The 16,639-nt window shown below is 43.3% G+C and overlaps 1 protein-coding gene across 1 annotated transcript; it reads left to right on the top strand.

The window, feature by feature from the left end:
* Positions 1 to 303: 303 nt before the first annotated feature.
* LOC105001442 (zinc finger protein 471-like) lies at positions 304 to 13,965 on the top strand. Its single transcript, XM_010857705.1, is given in 6 exon segments — positions 304 to 390; positions 2,098 to 2,189; positions 4,877 to 5,003; positions 6,564 to 6,659; positions 10,555 to 12,458; positions 12,460 to 13,965. Coding segments are annotated over 5 exon segments (2,358 nt in total). The 5' UTR covers positions 304 to 390; positions 2,098 to 2,156; the 3' UTR covers positions 12,658 to 13,965.
* Positions 13,966 to 16,639: the final 2,674 nt, after the last annotated feature.

The raw sequence follows: 16,639 nt of genomic DNA, 5'->3' as shown, positions 1-16,639 counted from the left end.
GTGCACACCAGAGCTCACAGAGGACTGTCCGTTCCCGTAACTACGGACGCTTCTGGTTTCCAGGAGAGGGGAAGGGGGAGTTCTCATTCTCCGCGCCTGCGTACACTCGCGCCCAGCCACGCCACGCCCCTGAACCCTCGGGCCCCGCCTCTCCGGCGTAGTCACCGCTCCGATATCCTGGGCCCCGCCCCTCAGGCGTAATCGCGTACGTGCGCAGGCACTCCCGCTCTGACGCTAAGGTTCCACCTCTCCGTCTCAACAGCCTAAGAACACGCCCCCTCGGCTAAGCCACGCCCTGTCTCCGCCCCTCGCGCCTGACTGCTCGCCCACCTGGGGAGGTTCGGCCCCTGTGCGCTCGTCTCCCGGGCGTCGGCTGCCGAAGTCCTTCGGGTGAGGGCGGCTGGCTTCCGGGGGGAGGCTCGTGGGTTGGTCAGGGTGGTCTAGTGTCTGAGCCCAAGAGGCAGGCAGGGCCGCCGAGGCGGGCGGCTCTGAGCCCGGCCGTGGAGCCCCGGCCTGGACGCCGCTGCTCGGTCGCTGCCGGGCGGACTACATTTCCCAGAGGCCCGCGCGGGTGCGCCGAGGCTGCGGCTCGGACCGGGATCGGTGTCTGGGGCGGCTGAATCGGGGTGTGTGAGTGCGAGAGGCAGGACTGGGCTGTGAACGTCCAGAGCGTGCGACCGGGGTGTGCTGGTGTGAGTGTTCGAAACGGGTGTGTGAGAGGTTAGCCAGCGCGGGGGGCCCCGGGAGAGGCTGAGAGATCGTGGAGAGAGGGGCTGATGTGTGTGTGAGAGAGAGACCGCGAGCATATTGGTGTGTCCGGCGTGTGAGATTGTGTGACAGTGCCTGTTTGTCCTCGTGTGAGGGAGACCAGTGTGTATTGTGTGTGCGTGTGTTAGAGGTAGCAACTGCAGTGTTTGTGTATCTATGTGCGCGAGAAATCCATGTGTCTCAGAAACAGAGACCTTTGAGACTGTGTGTGTGAGAGAGAGAGAGGAAAACTAATGTGTTGAGACCAAAGTGAGTAGGAGAGAGACTGAACCATGGTTCGCCACTCCGAGGTTTGCAAATGCAGCCTCTGTGAGGTCGTGGAGTGTGCGTGTGTGAGTGAGGCAGAGGTGAGGGGCCGTGGGTGTGTGAGAGACTGAGATTGGGGTTGTGTGTGTGACGTTTGTGATCACCATGTGTGCTTGTACATGACCTCTCTGAGGCGGTGGTGTGACTGCAGTGATGTGCCTTCCACTGGATGCTTGTGACTGTGTCCTTCCTGTGATCAGGGGTGTGTGAGACCTTATATCAGTGTGTATCACCCGATGTGGCTGTAACAGCGCCTGTGTGACTGTGGTGTTTTGGGGGAGAATGCTTCGAAGGTCGATAACTTTGGCCGCCTTGTGCATGTTGATTTATGGAATTGTGTATTGCCAGGATAAGAATCCTGGGGTAGAATTCCCTGCTCCCAGTCCCAAGAGTTCCACTGAGAAGCAAGAGGTGGGGCACGTGGATCTCCTGATTGGAGCAGGGGACACCCTCAGTTCTGGGTGACAGAAAGGAGGGGAAACCAAGGGGTTGAGGACAGAGATGAGAGGGAAGGTGGTAGAATTGGGTGCTAAAGGATCCACTGTCATGGAGGAAAGCAAAGGTTTGGCAAGAGGAGGAGGATAACCCTGTCCTCTGATGGCATTCAGGAGTCAGATTTTCAAACTGTAGACTGGATCAAAGCATGAAGCGGAGATGTGGGAAGGAAAGAGTCCACCTTTATCTATAAAATAGGGAAAGCAACAATTTCATGGGATTATTTTTTAAAATAAAGTGAGAGAACATAATATATGCAGAGTATCTAGCACATCTCATTGGTTTTATTCATAATAAGACCAAAGAATGGGAATGCAACTTTTAGAAAAGATCAAATTTAGGACCTCGAGCTTAAGAGAAAGAGTTATAAATTAGACCCCTCAATCACCATTGGTTGCCTGTAATCTCTTGGTTACGTGGGCAGTGAAACCAAAGAAGGCTGGGAGGAGGAAGGGGAAGACAGAAGTTTTACGCTGGTGATCCTGGGAGTGCAGAGAGGTTCTCATCTTCTCACTCTTTTTCCTCCAGCCTTACCCTCCCAGGACAGTGCTGTTCTCCAAGAGAGAAGCCAGGAAAAGAAGGTGAAAATGACAGTGGAACTAGTGAAAGCCATACCCCAGGTTAGTTATTCCGTATCTCTTCCTCCAAAGGCAGTCTTACTGCTTAGGACTTGGTAAAGCTGTTTTCTTTATGAAAATCCCTTGATTAACAGTCTTTGGAAAAGACCCTGAGGCTGGGAAAGATTGAAGGCAAAAGGAGAAGGGGGCAGCAGAGGATGAGATGGTTAATAGCATCATCTACTCAATGGACATGAGTTTGAGCAAAACTCCAGGAGAGAGTGAAGACAGGGAAGCCTGGTGTGCTGCAGTCCATGGAGTGGCAAAGAGCTGGACATGACAGCGACTGAACAAGAACAACAACAGTCTTATCTAAGGGCCTGGTTCCCACCTCTGCCAGAGAGCACACCCCTTATTTTTTACAAATAATCCTTTTTATAATAGAAAATTTGCAGATAGCAGGGACTATGCATATGCATCACACTCCACTTCGCCAGTTTCTAATATCTTACATTAGTTTGGTGTGTGCTATGCTTAGTCATTCAGTCATGTCTGACTCTCTTTGACCCCATGGACTGTAGCCCACCAGGCTCCTCTGTCCATGGGGATTCTCCAGGCAAGGATACTGGAGTGGGTTGCCAAGCCCTCCTCCAGAGGATCTTCCCATCCCAGGGATCAAACCTAGGTCTCCCGCATTGCAGGTAGATTCTTTACCAGCTGAGCCACCAGGGAAGCCCAAGAATACTGGAGTGGGTAGCCTATCCCTTCTCCAGGGGAACTTCCTGACCCAGGAATTGAACCAGGATCTCCTGCATCGCAGGCAGATTCTTTACCAGCAGAGCTACCAGGGAAGCCCTTAATGAGCCAACATTGATAGACTATTACTAAGTCCATGCTTTGTTCACATTCCTTGGTTTTACTTAATGTCCTTTTTCTGTCCCAGGGTCCTATCCAGGGCACCATATTACATTCAGTAGTTCTGTCTCCTTGTACGTAACAGTTTCCCATACTTTCCTTCTTATTGAAAACCTTGTCAGTTTTGAGAGGCTCTCAGATTATTTTGCAGAACATCTCTGAAATCTGATGTTTTTTCCTCTGATTCAACTAGACTAATGTATTTTTAGAAGGAAGATCACAGAGTTCCATTTTCATCATGTATCATACATCAAGGGTTCATACTGTCAACGTGACTTATTACTATACTCTGAGTGCCTAGTTGGGGTAGTATTACCAGGTTTCTGCACTGTAAGTCACTCCTTTCTGTTCCACTTTTCCATGCTGTACTCCCCTCTCCATTGGCACCTACCAGTTCTAGCTCTGTATGTATCCAAAGGCAGTTTCTGTTTTGTTTTTTTAGATTCTGCAGTTAAGTGAGATCATACTGTGTTTGTCTGTCTTTGTATGACTTATTTCACTTAAATAATGCCCTCTAGTTCTATCCATGTAGTGGTAAATGACAACACTGAGCATTACAAAGATTTTTAGTATTTTCATCGGAAATAAATGTGAAGATGAAAATGCCCATAACACTTTAAAAATTTTCTCACAACTCTCACAGATATAGAAATCAAAGTAGTGGTTACTAGGGGGAAGGAGGAGACAAGATAGGGGTAGGGAATTAGAGCTATAAACTATTATGTGTAAAATAAGCTATAAGGATATATTGTAGAACACAGGTAAACATAGCCAATATTTTATAATAACTATAAATGGAGTATAACCTTTAAAAATTGTAAACACTATATTGTATACCTGAAACTTATATAATATTATTTGTCAACTATATCTCAATTCAAAAAAAAAAAAACCTGCGAACCTCTCAAAATGGACCAAAAAAAAAAAAGAAAAGAAAATTGTCTTAATCTACTGGTGATTATAACTGGCATTGTCTTTAAGAAACTGAAAATAACTATTTTTGGTTTCATTTTGGTATTGTCTAAATAGATGCTGGCTTGTTGTACTCAAATTTAGTACACAAGTTGGATGACTTGCAGTCCCACACTGGGTGCTTTCTCGTGTTGCTGTTGAGGTCACTGAGGTGTGGCGTGACATGCTAATTCTTGATGGTACAGCATTAAAAAACAGTTGCATTCTACGGCAGTTGCCTGGCATTCCAGTGGTTAGGACTCTGTGCCTTCACTACTGGGACTGGGTTCAATCCCTGGTTAGGAAACTAAGATCCCACAAGCCATGAAGCACGGCAAGCCCCGCCCCCCCCCCCCCCACCAAAAAAATTACTGCACTCTACATATATTTTCTATTGTGTCAACCAAAAAAAACCCAGCCATGTCAGTTCAATGCCTCTTCTCCTTAAGGCACTAGGATCCCATAGGGTACCATTTCCATAATATCAACTTAAATATTCTTTTTTGTTGCTTTTGAAGGTTCGACCATAGATACACATCCTTCCTTGAAGCCCTTGTTTACTGCCCTGTGGCCATCTGTCCATATTTCCCCAGGCTTGAAAACTCCCATGGACAGAGGAGCCTGGTGGGCTGTAGTCCATGGAGTGGCAAAGAGTCAGACACAGCTGAGCACACACACTCACACACACAAGAGAAATGGATTAGCACCACTGTATACAATACAATTTAGCAACTTCAATAAGAACTATTTAATATTATATGTTTAAGGTTTTTTCCCTCAAAGGGCTATTTCTCACATAATGTAGGGCCAACTTAATGCTTAAGCTTGAAGTCATGTGTGGACATGAGCTTTGCTTGATCCAGAAGGTCTTTGTGTTATTTCAGGACCTGGTGACGTTCAAGGATGTGGCAATAGACTTCTCCCAGGAGGAATGGGAATGGCTGAGCCCTGCTCAGAGAAGTTTGTACAGGAGTATGATGTTGGAGAACTATCAGAGCCTGGTATCACTGGGTGAGGATTTTTATCCCCTCTGTATAATTCAGAATGACCCTTAGGGACTCCTTACTTTTTTTTTTTTTAATTTATTATGTGTCGATCAGAATTGAATCTGGAAAATGAAGAGGATGTTCAGGAATTGGTGACCGTTTCAGGTTGAGTCAGTGGTTTTGGTGTGTGTCAGCTACTTGGTGAGTGTGCCCTTTAGTCAGTGGGAGCACAGGGCACGCTGTGACTCGCACTGATCTGTGCTGGCTTCTCTCCTCTGTTCTATAGTAGTGTTACCAGCTAACAGAGTTCACCAAGAATATAGCCGGATCGTTACGAATTTGGAATATTGCTTTAAAACCTGTGTATTTTTATTAACTTGCAGAAAGTGAACTCGTGAGGCACAAGCTGAAAATTGCTTTAGATGTTCTTAGGGAAACTAACGCCCTTTTCAGCCCTAGGGCCGCCTTATTGGCTAGTTTAGCTTTCCCTGGTCTAGAGGCCCCTTTTATCCTGCTTGCTTGTGGTTCACTAAATGTTGTGAAACTGAATGTATGTCTTTCACCAAATTTGAGAAATTTTTGATCATTATTTAACTTTTTTCTACTCTCTTCTCCTTCTGGGAGTCCACTTGCACACACGTTAGAACCTTGGATATTGTGCCTTAGGTAACTAAGGATGTGTTCCCTTTTAAAAATCTTCTTTCTCCGTCAGCTTAGATAATCTCTGTTGATTCATTTTCAAGTTCACTACCACTTGCTTTGTCCTCTTCAACGTCTTGTTAAACCATCTAGTGAAGTTTAAATTTCAGATACTGTATTTTTCAATTCTAGACTTTTTACTTGGTTCTTTTTTATAATTTCTGTTTTGGTGCCAAGAGTATTACAAGCATATTTTCCTTTATATTCTTGAATATAGATATAATAGCTGTTTTAAAATCCTAGTCTACTGATTCCAGCATCTGTCTTGTCACAGGTTGGGTCTCCATTAATGCCTTTTTTTCTGAGTATGATTCACTTTTTCCACTTTTTAGGGAGTAATTAGATTTTTTCCTGGACACTATAAATAATACAGGATTATTATAAATAATTCAGGATTCTGTTACGTTCCTCTGAAGAATACTGATTTTGTTTTTTAATCAGACAGTTAACTCAAACTCCAAACTGTCTCTCAGTTCAGTTCAGTCGCTCAGTCGTGTCCGACTCTTTGCGACGCCATGAATCGCAGCACACCAGGCCTCGCTGTCCATCACCAACTCCTGGAGTCTACCCAAACCCATGTCCATCAAGTCGGTGATGCCATCCAGCCAGTTCCAAACTGTCTCTAGGGGTCCTTTATATTACCTCATTTACTGCTGTCCAATGATCTTCTAAAAATGCTGGGCTGAACTTCTGCCTCCAGTCTCTTAGAAAATGATTCCACTTTTATAGGATGGACTGTTGGCAGCCCCGCTAAACTACGCCAGAAGCCTTATATAATCTGTCACCCCTTGAACTATTCATTTCTATCATGTCATTCCATCAGAATTAAGGGACCAGCTGAAATGTCCAAAACATGACCAACTTTCATATCTTTTTCTATATGCAGGGCTTTGTATCTCTAAGCCATATGTCATCTCCTTATTGGAGCAAGGGAAAGAGCCCTGGATGGTGATGGAGAATGAGATGAGAAGCCCATTCCCAGGTGAGTGTGGGATAACCAGAGAGGGGAATCCTTTCTAGGCAATGGCTCAGCCATTTGCACAGGTGATCTTTCCTCCTTTCTTATGCTTCTTAGAAACTCTTCTCAAAGAAGGGCACTCAAAGCTGGTGCTCTGGGACAACCCAGAGGGCTCGGGTGGGGAGGGAGGTGGGAGGGGGGTACAGGATGAGGGGGACACATGTATACCTATGGCCAGTTCATGTTGATGTATGGCAAAAAACCATCACAATATTGTAAAGTAATTATCCTCCAATTAAATTAATTAAAAGGAAAAAAAAAAAAGAAACTCTTCTCAAGCTTTCCAAACCTGGAAGAAAACTGAAAGTTGACTTCTTAGCGTGAGCTCCCCAAATATCTTCTCAGTCTTTTCTGACTCTGACCCCTGGACTATCGCATGCCAGGTTCCCCTGTCCTTCAGTGTCTCCTAGAGTTGGCTCCATTCATGTCCATTGAGTTGGTGATATTATCTAACCATCTCATCCTCTGCTGCCCCCTTCTCCTTTTGCCTTCAATCTTTCCCAGCATCAGGGTCTTTTCCAATGAGTTGGCTCTTTGCATCAGGTGGCCAAAGGATTGGAGCTTCAGCTTCAGCATCAATCCTTCCATTGAATATTCAGGATTGATTTCATTTAGGATTGACTGATTTGATCTCCTTGCAGTCCAAGGGACTCTCAGGTCTTCTCTAGAACAGTTCAAAAGCATCAATTCTTTGGCGCTCAGCTTTCTTTATGGTCCAGCTCTCACATCCAAACATGACTACTGGAAAAACAATAGCTTGGACTATACAGACCTTTATCAGCAACGTGATGTCTCGCCTTTTAATATGCTGTCTAGGTTTAGCATAGCTTTCCTTCCCAGTAGCAAGTGTCTTTTAATTTCATGGCTGCAGTGACAGTCAGCAGTGATTTTGGAGTCCAGGAAAATGAAGTCTGTCACTGTTTCCACTTTTTCCCCTTCTATTTGCCATGAAATGATGGGACTGGATGGCATGATCTTAAATTTTTTGAAAGTCGAGTTTCAAGCCAGCTTTTTCACTCTCCTCTTTCACCCTCATCAAGAGGCTCTTTAGTTTCTTTTCACTTGCTGCCATTACAGTGGTATCACTGGCATATCTGAGATTGTTATTTCTCCCGGCAATCTTGACTCTTCTAAAAACTCATTTTGCAAACATCTTTATCCAGCTCCTTCCCATCCCCTCTTTCCTTTTTATATACTGACTTAACATAAACTGCTCTGTTTTTTAAATCTTAACTCCAAAATTAGATGCTGCATGCAAATCATAACATACCCTGCTACTTTAAATCATTTTTTGCTTTCCTGTTGCAAATAGGAAAAATCCAAATCCTACAAGCTCCTTCTTAATTTTCCAGCCTTATCTTCCATTATGTTTTAGCTTTTTCACTGTACTTTAGGCCAGAGTTTTCTTCATGATGCAAGGTATCAAGGTATGTTCCATATGTGTTACAGGTATTCCCACATCCTGAGTCTCTACGCCGTGAGAGACCAGATGAGATTGGAGGCAGTCCGAGTTCCGAGTCTGATCCCCTCTGGATCACAGGCAGTGTCTTAGGATTGTCATTTTCAGCAAGTGCTTGATGTGCAGTTGAACAGCACTGCTCTAGCCCACAGGGCACCTTTTCTGAACTCGCAAGCTCTTTCCCACTCAGGCTTTTGTTTTTCCTGTTTTCTCTGCCTAGAATGCGCTTCTCTTGGCTTTCTGTCTATGTCTGGCTCTCAGGCCAGAGCTTAAAAATCATCTCATTGGAGACCTTCCTAACCACCTCGTATAATGAACATTTCCCTATTCCAACCCAAGTACGATCTATGAAGCCACTGTTCCTTTGTAACACTCGGGAGAGCCCGTAATGGTGTGTGCTTATTTTTGGCCTCCCCAGCTGAACCTAAATTTCACAAAGACAAGGCAATGTTGGGAACATACATGATAATTACGCCTTTATAAAATTCTCCTCTCACTTCTGTAACAGTGTTTGATCTTTACATTTGGGGATGATGTGGACCCTATACTTCTAGGATCCTCCAAATATTAGGAGGGATATAAGCTCGGTTTAGACACACTTTATAGTTTGGTTATGTAGGAAGCTACTATCAGCCTTAAAGAGGAAAACAGAAAGAGGAACTTTCCTGATAAGAGGTAATAACTGTCCATGTTAGAACAGATGCAGGAAGAGGGAAAGGGGATAAAGAAGCCTGTTGTAAGTCTGATGGGACATTGAGTGACAGTCTGGCTTTAAGTATTATTCAGTGATTAAGATAGGTCAGCATCCATGTTGAGAAAAGCCAAAAAGATAAGGGACAACCACGGCTCTCCGTGGGAGGCTGGAAATGAAGACAACCTTCACACGACAAAAAAGTAAATTTGAGGGAGGAGCAGATGACGCTGTCATCTTTCTGCTTTTCTCTTTCTAGGATTGCTCCCCTCAGTCCATCTAAGTAAGAAAAACCATGGGGAATTGGTTTCTTGAGTTCTCATGGACCCAGTTCTAGAATTATTGAAGTTTGGGTGTTCCTGATACCATGAATGACCTGGGCAGGAAGCTTGTTAATATCTCCGTGTTTCTTAATTGCTTTGGTAGATGTGATCCCTCCCATCTCTGAACTTTTATACTGGTTTTACTTTTTTACCACATGGATTCGTTTTTGATATATTTTCTTCTCAATTTGCTTGCTTTATTGGTCTTGTCTTGCTCTTAACTTTCTGTACTTCTCTAGAACCACTGTCTTTAATTACTTTAGTATTCCCCATGCTTGACATGGAGTAGAAAACTAGGGAGCACTGGATTAGTCAATAATTTGTTATCATATTTCTTGATATCACCTCTTCCCTAAAGTTTTCTCTTAGTGTCGCCTCTTCTATACACATTTCTTCTTTATAGATTTATCAGGAATTTCTTACTTATGCCTGAGTTCCTGTGATATATGTTAAGTGACTTAGTGGTAGTATATAAGGCTTATTTATTTCTTCCTAAAAGCTTATATTCTATCTCACAAGATAAGAAAGGTAGTGATGTGGTAGTAAATAAGCATTTAATTAATAACAGTGATACCAACCCACATATCTCTGTAAGACTAGTTCCAACAAAAAGACACGTGGCAGAACCCTATTAAGATGTGATAGTTTTCCTAGGCTGGTGAAAGAAAGATGATGAGTGGGAAAATCCCTTAATATGCACTCTGAAGTTCAGGGATCTATGAGAAATGAAGAGCATTTACTTTATTAAAATACATGGAAATGGCTTATGGGAATGCTATTTTCTCATCATGAAGAGATGACTCTAGGATTTTGCCTAAACTCCAAGAGAAATCACAAAACATAAGGTATTTGTGGTTTCAGGGAATCTACAGAGATTTTTGAGTGGCAGAGTTATGTGGTAGTAGTGGTCTTTTAAGAAAGCTAGCCTGGCTGTGTACGCAAGTCTCCTAGAAGAGGGAGAGAACAGAGGAAGAGGGTTTCATGTATAGCCTGTTAGGTTAATACAGGCATGAAGAGAGAGAGGACAGAGGAAGAGAGTTTCATGTATAGCCTGTTAGGTTAATACAGGCATGAAGAGGGACAGGACAGAGGAAGAGAGTTTCATGTATAGCCTGTTAGGTTAATACAGGCGTAAAATATTACTGCCACTGCCACCCACACCTTCAGGACGCTGTTATCCGACATTTAACTTTCTAAATTACCATTTCTATGTTCTTCTGTGAGCTCTCATTCTCTGGGGTCTGCTTACATATTTTTTTCAGTTGAAATGCCTGTGCATAATATATTTTGTGGAGTGTATTATTTTCAAATCACCTCTTCTGTGTTAAATGTTTCCTTTGTTATAGCCCATGATAAAGGAAACATTTGGTTTTTTGAATCTTTCAGATTGGGAATCTATACATGAGACACAAGAATTAGCTCTGAAGCAGTGTGTATGTGATGATACGTTAATGGAGAGAATTGCAAGCTATGAACGGGAGTGTCCTATTTTTGGAGAAAATTGGAAATGTGAAGATCTTTTTGAGAGGCAGTTGTTAAGCCAAGAGACATTTATCAGGCAAGAAAGAAGCGCTCCTAAAGAAAACCTCACTGTGGAAATAGACCACAGATATAACAAACCTGAGAAATTTGTTCCTCTACACAGTATAGAAGAGAATATTTATGATAATCACAAGTCAGATAAAAAAAACTTTTCCAAAAATTCCATGATATTAAAACACAAGAAAGTCTATGCAGGAAAGAAACTTTTTAAATGTAATGAATGTGAGAAAACCTTCACCCAGAGCTCATCTCTTACTGTTCATCAGAGAATTCATACTGGAGAGAAACCATATGAGTGTAAGAACTGTGGGAAGGCCTTCAACCAGAGTCAACACCTTGTCCAGCACCACAGAATACACACCGGAGAAAAACTCTTTGAATGTAAGGAATGTAGGAAAGCCTTCAGCCAAAATGTACATCTTATTCAACATCAAAGAATTCATACTGGAGAAAAACCATATAAATGTAAGGAGTGTAGAAAAGCCTTCAGCCAGCCTGCACACCTTGCTCAGCATCAGAGAATTCATACTGGGGAGAAGCCTTATAAATGTAAGGAATGTGGCAAGGCCTTCAGTGATGGCTCGTCCTTTGCCCGACATCAGAGGTGTCACACCGGCAAAAGACCGTACGAATGTATTGAATGTGGGAAAGCTTTCAGGCAGAACACATCGCTTATCCGTCACTGGAGATATTATCACACTGGGGAGAAACCCTTTGACTGCATCGACTGTGGCAAGGCCTTCAGCGATCACATAGGACTTATTCAGCACAGGAGGATTCATACTGGAGAGAAACCCTACAAATGTAATGTGTGTGGGAAAACCTTCAGCTACGGCTCATCCCTGACCGTCCATCAGAGAATTCACACAGGAGAGAAACCATATGAATGTGACATCTGTGGGAAAGCCTTCAGCCATCATGCCTCACTCACCCAGCACCAAAGAGTGCATTCTGGAGAGAAGCCTTACCAATGCAGGGAATGTGGAAAAGCTTTCAGGCAGAGCATACACCTTGCTAGCCATCTGAGGATCCATACTGGAGAAAAACCCTATGAATGTAAGGAATGTGGAAAAGCTTTTAGCATCAGTTCACAGCTGGCTACTCATCAGAGAATTCATACTGGAGAGAAACCTTATGAATGTAAGGAATGCGGGAAAGCCTTCAACCAGAGGGCACATCTCGCACAGCACCATAAAATTCATACTGGAGAGAAACCTTACGATTGTACTGAATGTGGTAAAGCCTTCAGCCAGGCTACCCGCCTTATCCAACATCAGAGAGTTCACACAGGAGAGAAACCCTATGAATGCATTGAATGTGGGAAGGCTTTTAGTGACAGCTCATCCCGTGCTCAGCATCTGAGACTTCACACAGGCCAGAAGCCCTATGCATGTGTTGAATGTGAGAAGGCATTCAGAACAAAATCATCACTTACTTGCCATCAAAGATGTCATACAGGGGAGAAACCTTACGAATGTAGTGCATGCGGTAAAGCCTTTAGCCATCGACAGTCACTTACTGTTCATCAGAGAATTCATTCTGGAGAAAAACCATATCAGTGTAAGGAATGTAGGAAAACCTTCAGCCAGATTGGACACCTTAATCTACATAGAAGAATCCACACTGGAGAGAGATCTTATGAATGTAAAGAATGCGGAGAAGTCTTCAGACAAAGTGCACACCTTGCTCATCATCATAAAATTCATGCTACAGAGTCATCTCAAGCCCTCAGCTCTTCCCCACCCCCTGCATCACCAAGTCCTAGGGATATGTCTGCTGAGTATTTCTGGAATTCATCCACATCTTTCCATCCTCATTGCCCTAATCGAAAACGTAGTCATCTCATCTGGACTATTCCAATTGTCTAAACACTGGTCTCTCTGCATCCTCTTTTGTCTCCTCCAAGTTCATTCTTCACACTACTCCCAGTGGTCTGTTCAAATGTAAATGTAATTGTATGACTCTCTTAAAACCCTTGGTGTGAAAATTTAAACTACTTGATGCATACCAAGTGCTTAGCACAGTGCCTGACCCAGACTAATGCTCTATAATGATAGTTCAGTGTCCTTCAGAGTCTGCTTGAAAGCTATTTTTAAGCAGTGAACTCTGGAAGACAGTGTATGTACTTGGAGATCATAACAGTTTTTAAAACTGAAACTTAATGTGAATGATGAGGATTAGCATGTGTTAAAGCTTAAACATTAACACGTTTAAAGCTTTATACCACCACATATATGACTGTATTCCTTTGTTGGTGAGAAAAGTCAACATGACCTAATACATAGAGTATGTTTTAGGAAGTATCTAGAACTCTGGATAAGACTGGAACAAAAGAATTAGAAAATAACTGGGAATAATGCAAGTCTGTATTTAGTAAAGGCAAAAAGCAAAAATTCCTAATATTTAAAATGGAAGAAGCAGAGAACTTGAATAGTCTAGCCCTTTTTTAAGACACCTGGTTTCACAGATTAATGCTGAACCTTCAAGGAATCATAAGCTGTTCTAGAGTACAGAAAAAAATAATTGAAATGGATTATTTTGGAGTACTTCTAACCTCTGTTAAGGAGAACAGAAGTTATGAATAAATGGAGATCCATGTTTTCTAGAAGGAACTTTTAGTACTGTAAACATGTCTGTACATTCAGTCAATTCCAGTCACAATTCTTTTAGGATAATTTTCCACTGACAATTTTGTTCTGAAAATCAATGTAGAGTGGCAAATAGGAAAGCATCACAAGGAAATTTTTGAAAAATATATCCCCATGAATTTAGTTACTTGCAAAAGTAATTATTTTTCACGTGTCAGTGGGGGAGATAGATTACTTAAATGGTGCTTGACAATTATCCAGCTGGAAATAAAATCAGATCCACATTTCACCCCTTACAGAGAAGTTCATTCCATATAGATTAAAGATATAATAGGAAACACAATATTAAATTTCTTAGAAGAGAATGTAGAATATTTCTATCCCCTTGAGTTCTCTCTACCTTGAGGTAGGCTTTAGTAAGCAGGACACAGAGTCCAGAAGTTATGAAGGGGACAGTGTTAGGTAGGACCATGTAAAAAATTTAAACTTTTCCATGATATAAGACACTGTATGCAAAGTGAAAAGACACATGACAGGTATTTTATACATACATTACAAAGGATATAGTCCTTATAAAAAGTGCTGTTGCTTTATGTGGCAGCCTGGATGGGAGGGGAGTTCAGGGGAGAATGGATACATGTAAATGTATGGCTGAGTCCCTTTGCTGTCCACCTGAAACTATCAGATTGTTAATTGGCTATACCCCAATACCAAACAAGAAGTTAAAAAAGAAATGCTGTTGTAAAGCAGCAAGTAAGAGACACAGTCTGACAAAGTCAGATAAAATACACAGTATGACAGCAACTCTAAATGAAGAAAACAGTCAAGGAAAATCTTAATTGCACTAATGATCAGATAAATGGAAATTTTAAAAGTTCTTACCACCAGCACAAACCAGCACACCCATTATGGATAGTATCCAGTACTGCTACAGATGTGACATATTTTTATACGTTGGGAGGGTAAATAGGTAGAAAGCCATTTTAGAAGGCAATATGGGAATGACTGCCCACTCCGGTATTCTTGCCTGGAGAATCCCAGGGACAGAGGAGCCTGGTGGGCTACAGTCTGTGGGGTCACCAGGAAGCAGACATGACTGGATGACTAGCACACGAACACGGTATTGTATGTAAAACATATAAAGTGTAATGAATTCATCACTGCTGCAGTTCTAGGGATTTATCTTCTCAAAAAGCACAGGCACAAAAATATAGATGTACATTTACCACAGAAGTTTTAAACACTTGGAACAGCTTAAGTATCCAGCAGTAGTAAATTGATTAGTTAATTTTGGAAAATCAGTTCAGTAGATTATTATGCAGTAACTGAAAAGAATGAGGAGGATCTCTGTACTCAGAAAACTATGCCTTGTAGTTTATTGAGAATGTAATTTTCATAACTGTAATATGGCATAGTTAAAAGTACATAAACTCTTTAAATTTAACATGAACTGTGTTGTTTTTGTCTGCAATGCAAATAGAAACCATGCACACACAGACTCCTTCCCTGTTGGTTGGGCTGCTCTGATGTCATTCCCTGAGGTTTTTGCATCACCAGCTTGTACACAGTTCACGTTAGTCCAATCAGACACTCTCTCCTCAGGATTCAGGCGGGAGCTGAATATGAATCATCTCTTGGCCACAACTTTTAAGATGCTTCCCGAGTTCCCACTGCTCTGCTTCCTAGAGCTAAAATGTTTCGTGTTCTTTCCAGGTTGTCCCCCCACCAGCATTTTGTTCTCATTTTAAGATAAGATTAAGTTCTTCTGCTGTCTATCAGGGAAAACTAACCAGTATAGAAATTGGTTAGCACTGAGTGGGTTTCAGGCCAAAGATTCTTAGAAAGTATGGAATTATAATTAAAGTGTGGTTATTGGGTGAAATGGAGCAAAGCAGTATAAGGCACCTAATCCTATTTTGTGCCATAAAAGTAACAGGCCTTCACAGCAACAGAAAGACAGCTCATCAGCTGAGGTCTGGATGGCTCTTTGCTTGGACGCATTAAGAGGACAGAAGGTGCCAGTCCATGGAGTATGTATGATGCCTGTTCAGAGCGAAACTGGGTAACAGAAAGCAAGAGGGTAAAAGGACTTATTTCTTAATAAACTTTTTTGCTTTAAAGCATGGAGTAGAACACAGATCATTCGTGTAACATAATTGAAAGACTTCTTGTAGCTTTTATTGTTCAGTTGCTAAGTTGGGTCTGACTCTCTTACCCCATGGACTGCAACAGCCCAGGAAAAAAAAAAAAAAAGCAGGAAGCAGGACAGGATGTGCGTGCCCCTGGGAGGGAGGTGTGAAGAGGAAGGTGCTCACACCTCGGGGAGCGCCGGCACTGATCAGGGGGAGAGCGAGGGGGCTTCAGCAGCTGGGAGGTGGGCACAGCCGAAGGCAGAACCGAGAGGCCCGCACAGGTCAGCACTGCCACTGCACTTTGCAGCCCCAGAGCCCACCGCGGCTGTGTGGGGAGAAGCCCGAGCACCGTGGGGGCAGAGGGCCATTCAGGGCCCGTGAAGGGAGAAGGGGGGTGAGGCACAGCACACTTACTCTTGGCATACTCGGCGGGGGCAGCGCCACTCAAACCCCACTGTAACACTCGAAGGGCTCAGCTATGCTCCCGTGGTCAGCTGTGGGCTGGTGCTCCAGAATGGCTCAGCTGACTCACGTCTTGCTCGGTGAGCCCTCAAGGCGGGAGCTGGTACTTAAGAGTAGGGAGACATGGGCATAGCACCAAGCTTGCTTCTGGTTCCACTGGTCAAAGCAGGCCCCACAGCCAAGCCCAGAGTGGTGTGGGAAGGGCTGACTCGATGGTGCGGCTACAGGGAAGAATGAAACATGCCGATCACTAGTGCAGACCACCTGCATTACCAGGAATTACGGAGGACTACAAGGTCTAGTTTAGGAGACCAGGGTTTGATTCCTGGGTTGGGAAGATCCCCTGGAGAAGAGAATGGCAAACCGCTCCAGTATTCTTGCCTGGAGAATTCCATGGACAGAGGATCCTGGCAGGCTACAGCCTATGGGGTCGCAAAGAGTCGGACCCAACTGAGATGAACACACACACAAGGTCTAATCAGACAGCAAGATCTCCGCAAGATTATTCTAAGTAATTCATACAGTCTGTAATTTATAAGGGCTTCCCTGGTGGCTCAGCTGGTAAAGAATCCACCTGCCACTGCAGGAGATGCAAGAGACTCGGATTCCATTCCTCGGACAGGAAGATCCCCTGGAGAATGAAATGGCAACCCACTCCAATGTCCTTGCTTGGAGAATCCCACGGACACGGGCCTGGAGGGCTACAGTCCATGGGGTTACAGTCAGATGCAACTGAGTGCACACACA

The sequence above is a fragment of the Bison bison genome, unplaced genomic scaffold (assembly GCF_000754665.1).
Source record: "Bison bison bison isolate TAMUID 2011002044 unplaced genomic scaffold, Bison_UMD1.0 scf7180017864383, whole genome shotgun sequence".
Lineage (NCBI taxonomy): Eukaryota > Metazoa > Chordata > Mammalia > Artiodactyla > Bovidae > Bison > Bison bison.
This window is presented reverse-complemented; position numbering and strand designations above follow the sequence as displayed.